Source organism: Carya illinoinensis, chromosome 12 (genome assembly GCF_018687715.1).
Source record: "Carya illinoinensis cultivar Pawnee chromosome 12, C.illinoinensisPawnee_v1, whole genome shotgun sequence".
Lineage (NCBI taxonomy): Eukaryota > Viridiplantae > Streptophyta > Magnoliopsida > Fagales > Juglandaceae > Carya > Carya illinoinensis.
In genome coordinates, this window is record NC_056763.1 from 25353441 (window position 1) to 25372022 (window position 18582).

Genomic DNA, 18582 nt, shown 5'->3' on the forward strand with positions numbered 1-18582 from the left:
TTTTTAAAATTTTATAAAAAAAAATATAGTAAATAATTCAATTTTTTAAATCTTAAAATAATAATAATATTAAAAAATAATAATCTAACAATATATTATTTAATTTTTAATTTTTATCTCAACTCAATATCTAAATGACACCTTATTCTCTTATGTTTCATAATATTAATGAAAGATCTGTTGAGCAATTATATAAGTATATATATATATATATATACTAGGTGGAAGTAACGTGCAAAGCACGTTTGTCTAATTTTATGAAATGATTATTTGTAAAAAATAATATATATTTTATAAAAATTATTGATGTCACTTAATAATTTAAGGCATATTAGAGAAAATAAAAAAATTAGTTCAAAGTATCATATAATCCAATGCATGTTTATAACATCTATAATTTTAGCAAAGATGTATACGAAAAATTTAATAAAAGTCTAACACAAACGGTAGTTCAAAATATGTGTCGTTTGATGTTTGTATTATAATTCATCAATTTATGTCATCCTGTAGACAATCAATAGAGATAACATTAAAATTCTTATTTTGCTGTTGTTTGAGTCGATCAGGGACAACATAAAGTTAAAACATTATCTTTTTATAAAATTTGTGGTATAATATTTTCTATATATAGCATATATATAAATCATAAAATATATTTTGAAATTGTTGACCGAATTTACTCTTTCTTGATTAGCTCAAGGATCACGGCCTTTGTCACGAGCCTATCATAGCAAGCCCATTTATGAAATATGACTTAGCGGAAGCTACGTCCTACTACCATGGGAAAAAAAAAACACTTTGATTAAACATACTTGTATTATATATTATATGAGATTTTTAAATTTGGAATACTCAATAATCTGAGTTAATGAAACGTATAATACACGTATATTATACTTAGGGATTCACGTCTTATGCACCTAATTCACGTGTATATGTTAAGGAGAAAGAGAAAAATATAATAACTAATCTTTAATTATTTATTATTATATAAACTATTAAGTATTATAATTATTGAGATTAATAAATTATATAACAACATTGAATGCTATCTCTCTCAACATTTATGTCTTCATTTTATGTGTCAAACCGTTAAAACAAACGGTGTTAACTTTAACGGAAAAACAAGAAAAACCGTTAAAACAAGATTTTCCGTTTCATACACACTTTTTATATATAGAAGATATGTGTGTGTGTGTGTGTGTGTGTTTTAATTGCTAATTAACAAAATAATATTTGTGATTCACTTGTTCATTTTTTATTCTTTTTTAGTATAAGGAAATTAATTTTTTTAATTATGGTTTTTTTTCTAATTTTTTAAATCATTTAATTAATATTTATATAATGATCTTTCAAATTACCTTAAACTTCTTTATATATGGTCATTTGATGTGCATGGGGATCATGCATGCTGATTTCTAATATATATACTTCATTAATTTACCCGTGTGATAATTGTTTTACTCTTTGATTTATGTTAAGCGAGATCTATATATATCGCTAGCTAATCGGATAAGCATTTAGGATTTGGTAATCTTCTCGTGAATGAAAAAGTAATTACTAGTATCATACAAAAAAGTTGTTTGACAAAAGTGATATAAGATAAGTAGGACTCGGCTATTAGGCTTGCAACCCAATATATACAAGTTGGGTTTGGCCTCGACCCGACTCGGATCGTTTATTTAAAGGGCGGCACACCGACCCAATCCGAACCGATCCATTTGTGTCAAGTCATAGTGCGGTCGGACCATAATCCGCACCGCCTTCTACATACTCTATCCCAACTTCCTCATAGTCCTTCTCCAGCGTAGCCAAATCCTCCCTCGCCTCTAAAAACTCTCCTTCCTCTATACCCAAAAACTACTATGGGTGGTTGGTAATTGATTCCACATTTGAACTTGGAATTCCCAGAAGCCACAACTCTAGCAACACCATGTATCAATCCATATATTCACAAAACAACTCAAAAATTATAGTAGTTGTAGTACTTACAAAAAAACAACCAAAATCTCGTCAAGGGTTATGTAAATAGAAAAACTTATGACACTTTGAGAGGAGATGTAACTCTTCATGCGGTTAAGCTACATAGAGATTCTTCACTACGACATCGTTGGACCTAGGCTCTATTGTTAGAGCAAGAGATGCAGTCTTCAGCTTGAAGTGTCTCTTTTGGTGCACCATCAATGTGAGTCTTTGTTACTATGTACCTGGCCTCTAGATCGATCAAACAAGAAAAATCCAGATAGATCTAGCTTTGGCGAAGGGAACCTCGAGACCCAGCAGTGATTGAATCTACATTATGGGAAGAACTACTCTAGCCTAAGACGTGGCACATTCAAATCTAGATTTGGTGAAGGATGCATTTAGACCAAACAGTAATGGAAACCTAGTGGAGCAAGGGGATTTGATTTCTGAGAGAGTAACGGAAGCGAGAAACGAGAGAGGGGCTTCGCTTTTTCACTGCAATGGATTTTGAGTCAGGTTCAAATGTCGTCCGATATTGGTCAGATTGGATGGCTATCGAAACTGACATTTACTCAACCCAACTTTAGTGGATTCGACCCAATCGGGTTGTGCAGGTTGTGCGACCCAACGGGTATTTTGCACAGGCCTATCAGCTACTCTAAATAACAAAAGAGACCTCTATAAAAAGAATAAAACACTACGAATGCGGAAATCATACAACTTTACAAAGAAAAGCTTATCTACCATCTCGAGAGACTCTTTCTAGATGGGAAATATCTTCTTTAACCTCTTGAGAACCCTATTTCCTCGTCATGAGAGACTATATAATTACTCAATATAGTGGGTTTCGCACCCAAACAACCCGTGGACGTATATTTCTATAGTACCAAATCACACATAAATTTCTGTGTCTATATATTTACGGCTTACATAATTTATTATTTAATGGATGAGCAATTAAGCACTGTAGTAATGCCCAAGTCATCATCGTGGATCATTCAACCGTGTATTGTTGAACTCTTACTCTGTCGAAAAAATACATCAAAAAGATTAAAAAATTAAGTATTGCTAATTATCAAAACCCCCAACAACAACTAGAATTTATGTTGAAAAAAAGAAGTCAACACAAGCCTTGCTCCATTCTCTCTCTACGCAAAACTCCATGTGAAACCCATCGCCAGTGCCTCGCTCTCTTCGCCGGGGGGAAGGGGGCTAGAGCTTCAACTCCATCAACCTCCCTCTTCCGCTAGCCTCAACCGCCACTTAGGACACTTTTCTTCCTCTTTTTTTGAATTTTCTGTTAGTTTATTTCCATTAGCTTCGAAACTGGGTGATCTATTGACTTCCGATGTTCTTCGTCCGTCACGCACCCCACCATTAGCCTACGCGGGCGCCGATCTTCAAGTCGATAGCAAGAGTTTGTCATTTCAAGCGGCGCGTTCGTCTCACGAACGCCTTATGCCATGCACGAGTTTCACTCGCCGCTGCGCTTGGGGACGTTTTCTGCAGCCACGCATGGCACGGTTGGGATCAGTGGCATTGCTTCTTTATGGTCTGACATTCCCATTCTCTCCAGTTACAACGCGTGTGCTCCACTCGCTGTCACCGACAATGGAGGTCCCTCGCTCGTGATTCGTATGGGTTCCTTGCTTTCCTATGTTACCGCTTTTCCTAACCAAAGATCGAGTGAAAGTGGTAGTGGCAGTTCCTTTTGGCCAGTCTAAACCAACACGTTGCAACACACCCCTTACTGCGATTTTTAGCTGCAGTCTTATAGTCTGTTCATCAGACTATTTCAAAACTGTCACCAAGCAGTCTCCCTTTGTGGGATTTGGGTGGGAGTCAATTGTTTGGCTCTGATCACCCTCTTTTTTCTTTTTATTTTGTATTATAATGTGTGTTGGCTTTGGAAAAACTGTAGAAAATTTCCACCCCACTGAACTTATATTTTGTATCTGATAGTTTATCTATAAAATTTCATATTTGCTGAAAAAATAAAAAAATAAAAAAACTAGAATTTCTGTTGCCGGCTTCACATCAATGCTCGCGCGCACGGCATTGATGATTGATCTTAATTAATGATCATCTAAAGATGGAAAATCGCGAGGTGAAGACGCACTACAACAAAAATAGGTTTTAGTGACAGATGAAACATGTCACAAGAAATGCAAAAAACGTCACGAAATATATTTGGTGACGGTTTCTGACCGTCACCACAACTGTCACGTAATGTGCGTCACGGATTACATTTGGTGACAGTTTACTGTACAAGCGTCACTAAAAATATTTTTAGTGACGGTTGGAGATGTGCCGTTTGAAATAACGTTCGAACGTATTATTTTCTGTGACGGTTAGAATCTGTCACAGAATATAACGTTCGAACCTAAAATTATACGTTCGAACGTAAAAAAGACAAGCTGACATCCGAACGAGAAAAGGTAACGTTTGTTGATTATAGTTCGGACGTATAATGTAAACGTTCGAACGTTTATACGTGCGAACGTTACGTTCGAATCTCGAATCCAACGAAAATGAAATAATGTCCGAACGTTTGTATCATGACGTTCGGACGTTAATTCGAATGTTAAGAGAGTAGAGTTCGAACGTAAAGTGTACGTTCGGATGTTTGTAACGTTAAACTTTTTTGACATTCGAACGTTTTTTTAAATTGGGTTTAAACGTTCGAACGTTTTGTTACTATTTTGCATGGTTACGTTCGAACGTATTTTCGAACGTTTAATATTGTTGAAACGTATTTTTTTTACATTCGAACGTACATATCAGAAATGCTAAACTCATCCACTTAATAAACAAACCAATTGTTTCACATTACAGTACATATTTCACAACCAATATTGTTTGAAACTGTTTTCAAATTAGATGTTAAAAACGTAATACAGAAATAAGATTCATTTCTTTTTCTTTCCTCGCCCAGCACGATTCTGTTGCAATAACATAACACGCTCCATTTGCAGCATCATCTCCCGTTGCACTTGCTCTTGGACCTCACTACGGATTCTTTCCTCATGTTCTCTTTGTTGGTCCTGCAAACGCGTCTCTAAATGAGACTGTCGCTCTAAGAGGGACTCCAACTCTTGCTGTCTAAACCTCATATACTCATTCTCGCGTCGTGCAGCTTCTAAATCTTTGGTAAGATTATTAATTTGTGATGTCGATGAGGTTGAGGAAGATGAACCGGAATGCTTGAAAGATCGTCCCAAACCTCTTGCCATACTAGAGTTGGGCCCAAGCACCTGTGAAAAAATGTCCAAGTCACTAGGAGAGGAATCCCCAGAAGCTGACTGCATCTCCATCATTTTTCCCTGCAGTTTGAAAGATCAAAACACACAATAAGTAACATATTAAAAGAAATACAAATAAAAAATAATTTAATCACGTGTTACATAATTTATTCAACAAAAGGAACACCGCTTACATAATTAATTGCAGCTGCAGGATCCATCCACTCACTATGCTCATTAGTGTGAGCAGCAGCATAGACATGAATGAGGGAAAAGTTTTCAGGATCATCACGTTTCTAAGAAAACGACATTAGCAATTTGAAAAAGACAATATTAGTACTTATATAAAAGAATAATAAGAAAAAATATGAATTATTGCGTTTATTAATTACCATTTTTTCAGCAAGACGATGAAATGATCTTGAACCAGCACGATGGTGAATAGTCAGAGCAGATCTATTATTTGCATTTGTAGAACTTAAGTGCTACAAAAATAATTCTCACCGTTAATTGTAATATATGTACATACATATAATATAAACAACAAATATAAATGTAAATAATTATAGAAAATAAATCTAGAATACCTGATATTCTGGAGAGGCAAAAAGATCACAACACTTTATCCAGTCGTCTAATTTCATCTGCTGGAAAGGGGACTGTGCAGCCTCTTCAAACGACTCAAATTTCTTGAAATGGTCGTGACATCGTCCCTTGTGATGTCAGAATAGTGTAGCCATTAACTCATTCACAGTTCTCAAATCCTCGCTACGACCAAAGTCGAGGTCAAATTCATCCTAATTATAAATTAATTACGTTAAAAATATAATAAACTAATGTAGGTGAAAAAAATGATATAATAAGTTAACTCACCAGCACACGACTCCGAATGTGTTCCTTAATCTCATTCGGCACATCTCTCCAGGAGCGCACATAAAATGGAGCGTAAGCTCGAATTACTGTGCCAATATAGGAGGAAAGCGCTGCTGCACTATCATTCACTCCTCCAGTGGAATTATCAGGAATTGTGATTTTCAATTTACCATGCCTTCGATTTTTCTCAAGTGAGATGCCGCGTGTATAGCCACGACCGCGACGAGCCAATTGTTCATCAACTAATAGATGATAATATAATTTTGAAGGTTATATATATTATTTATTGAAACAAACATCTTCAAGTATATATAGTATTAACGTAAACATTCCTTACCGGTAGGTGTCGACTGTGCATCGTTCTCTGTAATGTTAACTTCATCTTCGGGAACAGACTCCTCAGGTGGGGAGTCCTCATGGGTTCAGGACTTGGACTCGGTGGAGGAGGCACATTTCTCCTTTGTCTTTTTGGCGGCATACTTGGAAATGATTATATATAACAAAAAAATATTATTAGAATAAATTTATATTTATTATAAAATTCTATAATGGCTGTATATGAATAAACTTTTAGTACTTTTAGTCTTCATCTTCGGATGTATTTTCCATGTTTGTTTCAGAATCTCTCTGTATAACATCTTCGTCATCATCATCAAGCTCTTGTTCGTCATCCTTATCCACTTCCCCCCCGGATTCTTGTTCGTCTTCTTCTTCTGACTCTTCTTCTGTACTTTTCTCACTTTCTTCAATTGAGTGATAATTTAATGAAGACGGGTCGAGATGGATGAGTGGGACGTCATCTCTACATAAGGGGAGCAACTCGAGTGCACCGAGGTCAACAAATAAGTTAATACCCCCTCCTCCATCTTCCTGGTAGGCCTCTACATTGAAAAAGTCATCTTCATTTCCACTATTATCGTAATCTGCACTCATTCCTACTTCATATATATTTCGAGGGACAAATTTTTGTACAACTCGCCAAGTTATCTCTCCACTATCTTCATCAGCACTTTTCATTGGATCAATCAAGTAATAGATTTGAGTAGCTTGACAAGTCAGTACGAATGGATCATCTTCGTACCATTTAGATGCAATATTGACACTCGTAAAATGATTATCCCTATATATCGAATCCCGACCACCGCCTAGATCCCACCAATCACATTTGAAGACATATGTTATAGACCCACCCAGATATTTCAATCCGATAATATCACGAATGACACCATAATAATCAATATCATCTGTTCCATAACTCCCCTCAACCAAGACACCACAGTTTTGAGTTTTTCTATTACGTTCACGGTCCAGAGTATGGAATCTATAACCTTGAACTGTGCATGCAGTGTATCGAAGTGCTCTGTTTGATGGACCACGGGCCAATGCATACAATTCAAAAGAGACTGATTCGGGATCACGAGCACGTTGTTCCAATATCTAACAAAATAAATAATGTCATTTATTATATATGCTCTAGAGTTAAAACTTTCATCATGTAACATATAAACTCTTTTCTCTTTGTGCCACTTCATATCGTGAGCTATTTTCTTACACATGTATAATCTTTGCAACCGGGGTTTCAATGGGAAATATCGCAATACTTTAACCGGAACGCTTTTCTTATCCTTCCACCTCGACTCTCCGCATACAGGACATGCTTGTTTCTCCTCGTTCTCATTTCAAAATAAAACACAATCATTTTTGCACGCATGTATGGACTTATACTCAAATCCTAATCCCTTTCTCAACTGTTTCGCTTCATAAAAGTTCTTCGGCAATGCAGATCCTTCGGGAAGCACTTCGTTAAATAAGTCTAATACCATGTTAATTGCTTTGGTTGACATTCCACACAATGATTTTATGTGAAGCAACCGCACAATAAACGACATTTTAGAATGTTTTGTACAACCTGGATAAATCTCACGCTTTGCATTTTTCCACATTTCTGGAAAATTATCTGAATCATTCCGTCGCCCACTTGAGCCATTGTCGTCAACCTCATCCATAAACATCCCAGCTCCAATGTCACTCAACATCTCCTCCATCTCATCTCGCTCATAATCATCATCCACGTTGTGTAAATTTTCCCGCTGACTGAATAAGTCATCCGCTGATTCAGCATACGGCTCACCATGCAGTACCCATCGAGTATAGCCCAAATCCATACCATTCACAAATATATGACTTTCAGCATCATCCAATCCTATCGCACACAAATTTTTACAACCTCGACATGTACACTTAATGTAACCACGACTATCAGCAGACGCCTTTGCAAAATCAATGAAGGCCCTTACTCCACGCGCATAGGGTATGTAATCTTTTCCAAGTCTATCGCGTAGACGCATCCAACTTTTATCCATTTCTAAAAACATAATATTTTTTAGTAATTAAGGTAAAGTTAAATACACATACATGTCAAGATACATCATGTTCAAAGTACTCTTTCTCAAGGTAGTTGGTCCTATCCCATTCGAGATTATATTCTCCATATTGCACAAGTCTCGTCACTCTACTACTTTGAACGTTAGTAAAAATTTCGGCAGCACTTCCCCATAGTTCTCCAAGTATACATGTTCACATATAGGGATTATGACCCTAAGAACAGTATACCCGAAGAACAAATGAGGAAGACACCGAAACTTCATACTAAACATTCAAAGTAGGAATAACGTTTATGTGCAATACAGATAATATAATCTCAAACTATCCACACTGGACAATTCAGGAATTAATGTACACCTAAATGTACACTAATTCCCAAACGGGTCTAAGGTTATTTATGCAATGTTATACAATATCTAACAAAAAAGTCTACAAATAAATTAGCGCACATTGTTTGAATTATACCGATGTACTAATAATATTTATATTATTAATGATTGATAACACTTAGGAATTATTTGTAGACTTATATAATTCCTAATTTATTATATTATATGTCATTTATCAGCTATATAATATATAACACTAGTATAACAATAAAATATATATTACTATTATAAGTTACTAATAACACTTATATTTTATTTGTTATTATATAGCATAAAATGGCAATTTTTACTTATTTATCTCGTATTTAATATAATAGCAAGTAAATTAGATTATAATTACTAGTGCCACTATATATTGATAACACTTAATTGTTATCAGTTATTATATAATTATTACTATTATTGTCAAAATTATTATAATTATTATAATAATTTTTATTATTAAATAAGTAATCCATATTATAATTACTTATCTATTTCTTATTAATCATTTTTTAATACTATACATTACATGATAATTATTATTATGGATTAATATTAATATATACTCTATACTATATATTATTAGATAAAATATTTAAAAATTATTGAGCTATTAGATAAATAAGTATTATTATTTGATAATACTTATTTATATTATCATTTTAGTAATACGATTTTTTATATATACTATATGGTTATGCCTTATAATTGACACTTAGGGTCATGTGATAATTTATTATATTAGTTATTTAACTAATTATATATATATATAATAGTTATAATTGTAATATTATAATTTATAATTATGATCATCCAATAAATTATATACCAAAATTGTTATTCTTACACAAATAATCACACTATTTATTTATTAAATAAATTGTTATATATATTCTTTTATAACAACAAATTATTAAAATAGACACATAAACTAACAAATAATTATTATTCAAAAACATACACTATACTAAAACATTATCACATTAAGAATAAACATATTCAATAACAATAATTTTTCTTTTTAATTCATCCAAACAACACAAACTTAATCACAAACTATATCCACAATAAAATATAACAATAGAGTTTAGTATATATACCTTGTGCTTTAAATAAATTCTTCTTCAAAAATCACAACTTCTCAACAATTCACAACAAATGATCCTTCAAAAAATACACAATACTAGTTAGTTAAATATATATGAAATAAAACATTGATAATTATCATGTATATTACAAATAAAAAATGAGAAAAACCATTTACCTTAATGCTTAAAAAAATACCTTTGCAAACATATACTCACTATATACCCTCCACTTCTTCTCTTCCTCTCTCTAAAACTCTCTCTCTCTCCCCACTGCTTTCCACTTCCCCTCTCCGTCTCTCTAAAACTCTCTCTGTCTCTCACTCTAACACGCACGGAGGAAAGCAGAAATGAATCTGCTTTCCCGTGCGTGAAAGTTTTATTTTCTGCTTGTTATGCGATTAACGTTCGGACGTTCATTAATAAACGTTCGGACGTTTAATTTTACGTGCGAACGTTTAAGCATTAACGTTCGAACGTAAACTTATCCCGCCCCATAATTATACAGTACGTTCGCACGTATGTACGTCCATCCAACGTATTCGTCATCAACGTTCGAACGTTTATATAGTACGTTAGAACGTACTGTGCAAATTTGGTTTAAGCGGGAAATTTCCCTCCGAATTTATTATAACGTCCGAACGTCCGAATTTAAGTTCGAACGTTAATATTATTATTTACATATTATATATTTAGTATATTCCTCATAATATACTTATATATTAAATTATAAATTATACAATATTAATTAATATATAATTTGTACCAATTATATAATATATAAGTCTAATATTATATAAGAACGTATATATATATTATAACTTTATATAAATATAATATATATAAAATATATATTATATTATAACTATAATATATAATAAGTATATTATATATTATAGTTATAACAAGTATAGTTTTAATATATTATATTGGAAAAATTGTATATTATCCTAGTATAGTATACTTTAATATAGTATATCTAATAACTATATTAAAGTAATATAGTTATATACTAATGTAGTATAAATATTATATAATATATTATCTATATTATAGTCTATAATATAGTATAAGTATTATATACTATATTATCTATATTATAGTCTATAATATAGTATAAGTATTATATAGTATGTTATCTATATATAATAACTATATAATATCGTATAATATATTATATAGTAAATATATTATAGATATAATATAGTACTAGTACTATGTTATATATACTACTTGTATATAATATAGTATATATACTACAAATATAGTGTAATACTTAGCACTATAGTATTGGATATATAAATAACTATATAATACAGTATTGGATATATAAAATTACTATATAATATACTATAGTTATTATATAGATACTATAGTATATACACTATAGTATTGGATATATAAATAACTATATAATACTACTATATAATATATACTATATATATTAACATATTAAATAGTATTAAATATATATATTAATATTATTACAATAATATATACAATAATATTATATAAGTATACACTAGATATAATATAATATATTAGTATATATAATATAATATATAATAACATACGAATATATATTATAATATTATATACTATATAATACGTATATAATATACGTATATAATATAGTATACTATATTATTATATACTATATAATATAGGTTTCAATAATACGTATATAACACTATATACATATTAAAACTACATACTATATAACACTATATAGTATACACTATATAGAACATAAGTGTAATATACTATATACTATATAGTATAACACTATATACTATATAGTATACACTATATACACGTATAACAGTATATAGTATATGCTATATACACGTATAACACTATATAATATATCATATACGTATACTATACGTATATAATATTATACATTATATAATATATAATATATAATATTACACATTATATAATGTATAATATTATATATCATATTATATAGTAATATATAGGTAATATAATATATATTATATTATATATATTATATAATATATATATAATATAATATATAGTGTAAAAACGTTCGAATGTTATGACCAAAACGTTCGGACGTTTTGATTGACGTCCGAACATAATAGACGCACGTTCGCATGTATACGTGACGTCCGAACGTAAAAGTTATACGTTCGCACGTATGCTTTTAAGTCCGAACGTAATCTACATAACGTTCGCATGTGGAGTTAACGTCCGAACGTTAATTAATTAACGTTCGGACGTTAACTGTATATAAGGCCAGGCACGACGGTTTCCAGGCCATAACTTGTACGAAACCGGTTATAAAACTCAAACTCTCTCATCCTCTCCGCCACGCACGCCGCCGCAACCGTCGCCATCCGCCACCGCAACCGTCACTAAAAGGTAATGTACCCTCTCCCTCTTCTATTTCCTTGCTTTTAATCGGTGGGTTTCAAAAATTCGAAACCCACCGTAGCCCGGTTATAAACTTGCATTTCCGGCCACCATTCGCAGTAAAATGATAGAATAGGACCGTAGAAACATTTCCCATCTTTTGAAATGCATATTTTGGTTGTTTGTGGCTTCAAAACATGCGTTTCGAAGCTTTCGGTAATGGCTGAGTTGACTCAGCGATTCCGTGTCGTAACGTTCGGACGTCACGACACAACGTCCGAACGTGTGACCTTTTGTATTCTTTACGTTCGCACGTTATATTGTTACATGCGAACGTATTAGTTTTACGTGCGAACGTTTTTATCCAACGCTTTAACGTAACGTTGGATAAAACGTTCGAACGTAAACCGTTGATCTTCTTCGGCTAATAAGAACGTCCGAACGTATGACGGTTCAAATTCATTACGTCCGAACGTTTAGGTAATACGTTCGGACGTAATGAACTTATTCTCACGTTTTTATCGAACGTTTGAATGAAACGTTCGATAAGAACGTCCGAACGTAGCATCTTTGTATATTTGGACCTATTTTAACGTGCGAACGTACATTGTATTAACGTTCGAACGTTTCCTATTAAAATTTTTTTATATTGTTTCTTTTAGGTATTATTATTTTATATATTGAAAAAGTGAGTTTCTTTAAAAGTTTTACTCACAAAATTATGTAAATTTATAAGGATGATATTTTAATTTTTAGTATAATCTATATATGTCATAATACGTATGTATCTGTGATTATAATCATTTTGTTTAAATGTTATAACTTATATATATTTTTTAATTTTCAGGATATGGCTCAGTATATGACGACAAGGAAGCGAGGGAGGGATGGAGGCAATCCGGACATCGCTCGACTGGGGGCACGAACTGTTATGGGGGAACGAGAAATCCTCATTAATGAGTTTGATGAGCTCAGCTGGGAGCAAAAGACGCTGAGAGACGTCTTCGTCACCAGAGGCTGGGGCCCCATATGCACATTGAGGGGAAAGATTTACCCCACAATGGTTCGAGAGTTTTACATTGGGATGGCCACCATGCCTAACGATGCATCATCCCATACTCTCAGTGTACGCGGTGTACAGTTTCAGTTCTCGGCGGATGTTCTCGCCGACTTGCTCCAGATTCCGCGTATGCTACCTGAGTCGACAGCTACTCAGGCTGATGACATAGCAGCTGCATTTTCCCCGGGCATATTCGAGGCAGATCCAGCAGCTTCTGCTTCATCTTCGGGCCCTGTTGAGTTTATGCCCAGTCATGAAGAAGATCGACCCGAGGGCGATCCTATTGCTGCTGAGGTTGGTGAGGATGAGCGGGACCAGGATTTCTACATCCTCACTGGCACGGACTGCACAAAGCTCGATAGGCCGAACTCCTTCAGCCAGAATCAGCTGCTGCCTTTCTTTCGCATGTTGCACATTTTTGTTGCAACAAATGTAGACCCGGTGGCACATAAGAGCACATTCAATCGGGCTCGTGCACAGTTCCTGATTGGCTTGGCATGTGGTGAGTCCATTGACTTGCCCCTTGTTATATTTGAGCGGATCCGTTACGAGGCCAGCATCGTTACCACGGATAATCTCCCGTACGGAGTCATCATCAGCCGCTTATTACTAGCCCGAGGAGTGCCACGACAGGTGGAGGAGATGGTGATAAACCAGATGAGCCCTATCGACATAACCACACACCGTCGGAGCATTGGACAGGGGAGAGGCTCAGCTCGGTGTCAGTCTGGTCCTACGCCAAATCTTGTTCCCCCGACTGAGTCTGGGGCCGATGTTGCTCACCCGTCGGCGAGTACTAGTCAGCAGCCGGGAGTTACATCTGCTGGGGATGTGCGACCTGCTTGGGTTGATACAATGTTGACAGATATGAAGGCGCATATAGACCGACAGATCGATAGATAGATTGCACATATAGATCAGGCTGTCGCACATCTTGCACATCATGTAGATGTGCTAAACAATAAGGTTGAGACATTGACTGAGGAGTTTCGATCTTTTGTAAACCAGTAGTTCTGAAAGTGATTTGTAAAAATTTATCATTCGATCATTTTTTATTTTCGACATATGTAATGGACACACATATTTAATGTATGTATTGTGTAGCTTAATTTCTACTCTTAATTTTTTTTAATATCACGTTACTCAACCTTACTATTAAAAAAATATATATTATGGTTAATTTATGTAATTTAACATATAACGTTCGAATTTTATCACATTAACGTTCGAACATTGGCGCTAATATATTCACGTTCGCACGTAAATAGTTAAAATGTTCGAACGTTCGCGCTAATTTTTTTTACTTTCGCACGTAATTTATACATAACATTCGAACGTTACTGTGACGTGCGAACTTATTATGTGAAACGTCCGAACGTTTTGAAATTCTTGCCCAACATTTAGTGACAGTTCTCATAAACCGTCACAGTAAATACGTTTTAGTCACAGTTTGGAAACCGTCACTATTTATAATCTGTCACTAAAAGCCATATTTGTTGTAGTGACGTACGTATGTATAGATGAACGAAATAATCGAAAACTAATCATAATTATAATCTTAAGAACGTAGAATATCCTACTGACTCTAATTAATTAAAACCCTAATCGCCAAATCCGGTCAATATTTAAAAAAGAAATGATATAAAATTAGAGAATCAATTCAAGCAGAAGAGAGGAACACATGTCAATGATCTAGATTTTCCTTTACTTAAGTAAACGCGTGACTCTTCCCATCCCCTCCTCGAAGCATGCACGTTAGTAGGCCCCAAATCAACACCCTCGAAAGATAATCTTCAAAAACCAACCCCCACATGTTACTACGACCGACCATGCATATTGTTCTTATTGCCCATTTATTCCCTCTTCCTAAAAAAAGGAAAAAAAAAAAAAAAAAACACATTTTCCTTCAGAGAAACAAACCATATATGTCGATGTCATGTCCTATATATCTATTTATTATTGATACAAACTATGGGCGTTACCAACTTATAAATACCAAGCACTTTCCTTCCCAAACGAAACCACCAATGGAGTAAACATAGCTGCAATCCCATGATCATCATATCATCATAGCAATCTAATTAATCTACTTGCCCAGACCCATTTTAAAAACCTAAACAAGCTTATAAGACTTATCATCATGTATATATATACGTCTATATATATATATATATATATATCTTTAGCGCACAAAGCATCGTATTTAATTATCTTCGCAACTCATAGCTGTATACAACATGTGTGTGTATATATATATATGGCAGATTTAGTGTGTATCTTCTTCATCATCATCATCTTCTTCTTCGTGATCTTCTGATCTCCTTTTCTTAATGATCATGCATCGTCTCTACTTTTATCTTATTTTAAACTAAGGCGTTGATCAAACACTGCTTTTGGGTCTTTAGAAACCATGATTTCAGAAGCAGACCATAGCCGTTCAGCTTCGGCTGAGTTGGATCCCAGTTCCGACGTGGAAGCTTCGTTGCAGTCCACAAAGTACTTCCCCGACACGTTTAGCAGCCTCGGATGAGTCCCAACGTAACAAGCGGTAGCAGCAGCCTATAATTATATTAATTATACATCGCAGTCCGGTCGCTAGCTAATCATAGATATATGCGAGCATGGTTTTCCCAAAAACCATAGGAAAGTAAATGAAAACTATGGAAAATTATCTATCATCACATATCCAATAATTTAGCTAGCCAACTTATAAATTACAAGACATACCTGAGGAATTGTCTTCAGGAGCTTTGAAGCCAAGAAGAAACTCAAATCTGCATAATATATATATATAAAAAAAAAAAAAAACCATAAAAAATTCAGAACTAAACCTAAAAGTAGAGGTCCCAACGTCTGGAGCATGCAGTTATTATTATTAGTAGTTTAGAATTATTTACGTTAATGGTGTGATAATTAACTCGTTTTTTTTAATCCTGATATGATCATCAGAAGAAAACAGTACATATAGTTTCTTGTGTTTGGATTTAAAAGGATCGAGACTGACTGATCTCTTAATTTTAACCTGTGAAAAGGCTGCCTTCAAGTTCTCTAGTAAGTCTGGTTCTCGCTATTCCAGGATGAACACAATTCACTGTCACGTTGGCCTCCATTTTCTGCAAAGTATTAAGTACCATTGTTATTATCGAAGAACAGTTCGTTACAGTATGGTCAACGAGAAGAGAATTAAGATAGAAACGAACAGATTCTCACTTTTCTTTTTGTTTTATTTTGTCTTTAATTAATAAAATTGTTCTAGATCGAGTAGGGTCTGTACATAATACCTCCAGTCTCCGAGCAAGTTCCTTGGTGTGCAAAACGTTGGCGAGCTTCGAAAGCGCATAAGCACGTGTCGCGTCGTAACGGCTGAAGAGACCGAGGCAAATTACACATGAGAGAGTCAAAAGCATAGTACGTACTGTATTATCCGATCGATTAGTGTAATCCGTCTTATTACTACAGTTCCCGATATGTCATTTTTTCTTCCATTCTTTTCTTCTTCTTCTTTTTTTTTTTTTTTTTTTTTTCATGTTCTTCACCTTTTGTTTCCGGTTATCAGGCCAAGATATCCGATCGTGTCACCGGAAAACCAGCCGTGAATGCCCGAGGACACGTTCACTATCCGGCCTTGAACGCCGGTCTTCTTCGCCGTCTCTATCATCCTGTTCAGCAACAGCTTTGTCAACAGAAAATGACCTATTAATTCATCGAGAAAATTCTCATTTTGTTAGCTATATATAGTTCATTAATGCCAAAATCAACAATGTTCATTATATTTTTAAATAGCTTACCTAAATAATTTGTGGCGAATGTAATTTCAATTCCGTCTTCAGAAATTGCGTGCTCGTGAGCAAACTTGCCTGCGTTGTTTCTGAGATCAAATACAAAACTGGGTTACGCCAGTTCAGTATCGATCCTTGTGTTTGGCTGAGAAACTTTTAAAAAAAAATGTGATGAAGCCCCAAAGAAAAATACAAAGAGAGTTGCTTTCCGCTCTTTCTGTTTCCTCGGCAAGCATAACAATACACAAAGGATAAGAAAAGGAAAAAAGAAGGTTCTGGGGTCTTACACGAGGAGATTGAGAGGCAAATCGAGGGACTCAAACTCGGAGACAAAGTTTCGGACAGAACCAAGAGAGCTAAGATCGAGAGACATGACAACGATCTCGGACTCGGGACATTCCGACACGATACGGGCCTTGACGTCCTCGGCAGCCTCGAGGTTCCGCGCTGGGAGGACCAGCCTCGCCCCTCGCTTGGCCAGAACACGAGCCGTCTCGGCTCCGATCCCAGACGTAGAGCCTGGTGAAAGTTGAAAAAACCCATACAAATCAGAAAAAACCCACGTCAGACGCGCGCGCCCACGTACACACATGTATATATATGCCCAGTACATGAGTAGAGGTCGTGAAGATTTATCGTTCATGATTGCGGCATGCAGAAGTAAAAGCATTACCTGTGACGATGGCCGTGATGGAGCGCAGATCGGGGCAGCTCTCAGTAACTTGGTCGGCAGTGGACTTGGAGCCGTAGCCGCTCTCCCCGACGGTGCCAATGAGGTATTTCACGGTCTCAAGCATCTTAATAATTTTTCCCCTAGCTAGTTTCTCAAAGTTTTACTTTGCTGATGCTCTTCTTGGACCTTGCTTGACAAGTGAAAGGCCAGAACTCTAGCATGTGAACTGCAAACAAATCGTTGAACTATGACAAAAACCCAGTACGTGTTGAGCTCATTCTGCACTAGTTTGCAGCACAGAGAGAGAGAGAGAGAGAGAGAGAGAGAGTACCAGAGATGATCAGATCAATTTCACATATTTGTCAGCGATTGAGTGAGTGAAGATTGATGGATGATTAGGTTTATATTTGTTTATTAGTGGGGTCTAATCCAGCACTTAATCCAAGGAGTTTAATTTTTAGAAAACCGAGGAGTTTTCCTTTCTTTTTTCAAATTCTCATCTCCTTGTCATTGGAGCGTGGTGGTGGAAAATGACGGGTCGTGATGAAATGTCGGGTCGGCATTGTCTCTTTGGTGTTTGCGAGGATGCCTCTGCACCACATGAATGTCCGCTAAAAACCACTTCATTTGGGCCATCCCTTTGAGAGACTGTCTGTCTCGATTTATATGCAGATTCGTATGACTTATAGTTTAATAACACTAAGCACAATAATCTTGTAGGTTTCAATAGTCAAAACATCGTATGATAAAGTAAAATTAAATAAAAAAAT

The 18582-nt window shown here is 34.8% G+C and overlaps 1 protein-coding gene across 2 annotated transcripts; it reads right to left on the reverse strand.

Annotated features, from left to right (window-relative positions):
* Positions 1-1777: 1777 nt before the first annotated feature.
* Positions 1778-18295, reverse strand: LOC122289690 (short-chain dehydrogenase TIC 32 B, chloroplastic-like). 2 transcript variants are annotated; one of them, XM_043096897.1, is made up of 9 exons: positions 18144-18295; positions 17813-18038; positions 17427-17658; positions 17149-17228; positions 16897-17053; positions 16642-16723; positions 16383-16473; positions 16088-16134; positions 15266-15919 (listed from the first exon to the last, which is right to left on the reverse strand). In XM_043096897.1, exons 2-9 carry the CDS (start codon positions 17934-17936, stop codon positions 15719-15721), a joined length of 1014 nt encoding a protein of 337 aa, XP_042952831.1. In that variant the 5' UTR covers positions 17937-18038; positions 18144-18295; the 3' UTR covers positions 15266-15718. The 2 variants fall into 2 exon arrangements, with proteins under 2 accessions (XP_042952832.1, XP_042952831.1); XM_043096898.1 differs by lacking the exon at positions 15266-15919 and adding an exon at positions 1778-1922 and having other exon boundaries at positions 17813-18195.
* Between the last annotated feature and the right edge of the window lie 287 nt (positions 18296-18582).

Coding starts and splice junctions, on each gene's coding strand:
- LOC122289690 (XM_043096897.1), bottom strand. CDS start 17,936: ATGCTTGAGACCGTGAAATACCTCATTGGCACCGTCGGGGAGAGCGGC. Junction 17,229..17,426: donor TTGCCTCTCAATCTCCTCGT/GTAAGACCCCAG, acceptor ATTTGATCTCAG/AAACAACGCAGGCAAGTTTG. Junction 16,474..16,641: donor AACTTGCTCGGAGACTGGAG/GTATTATGTACA, acceptor AATACTTTGCAG/AAAATGGAGGCCAACGTGAC.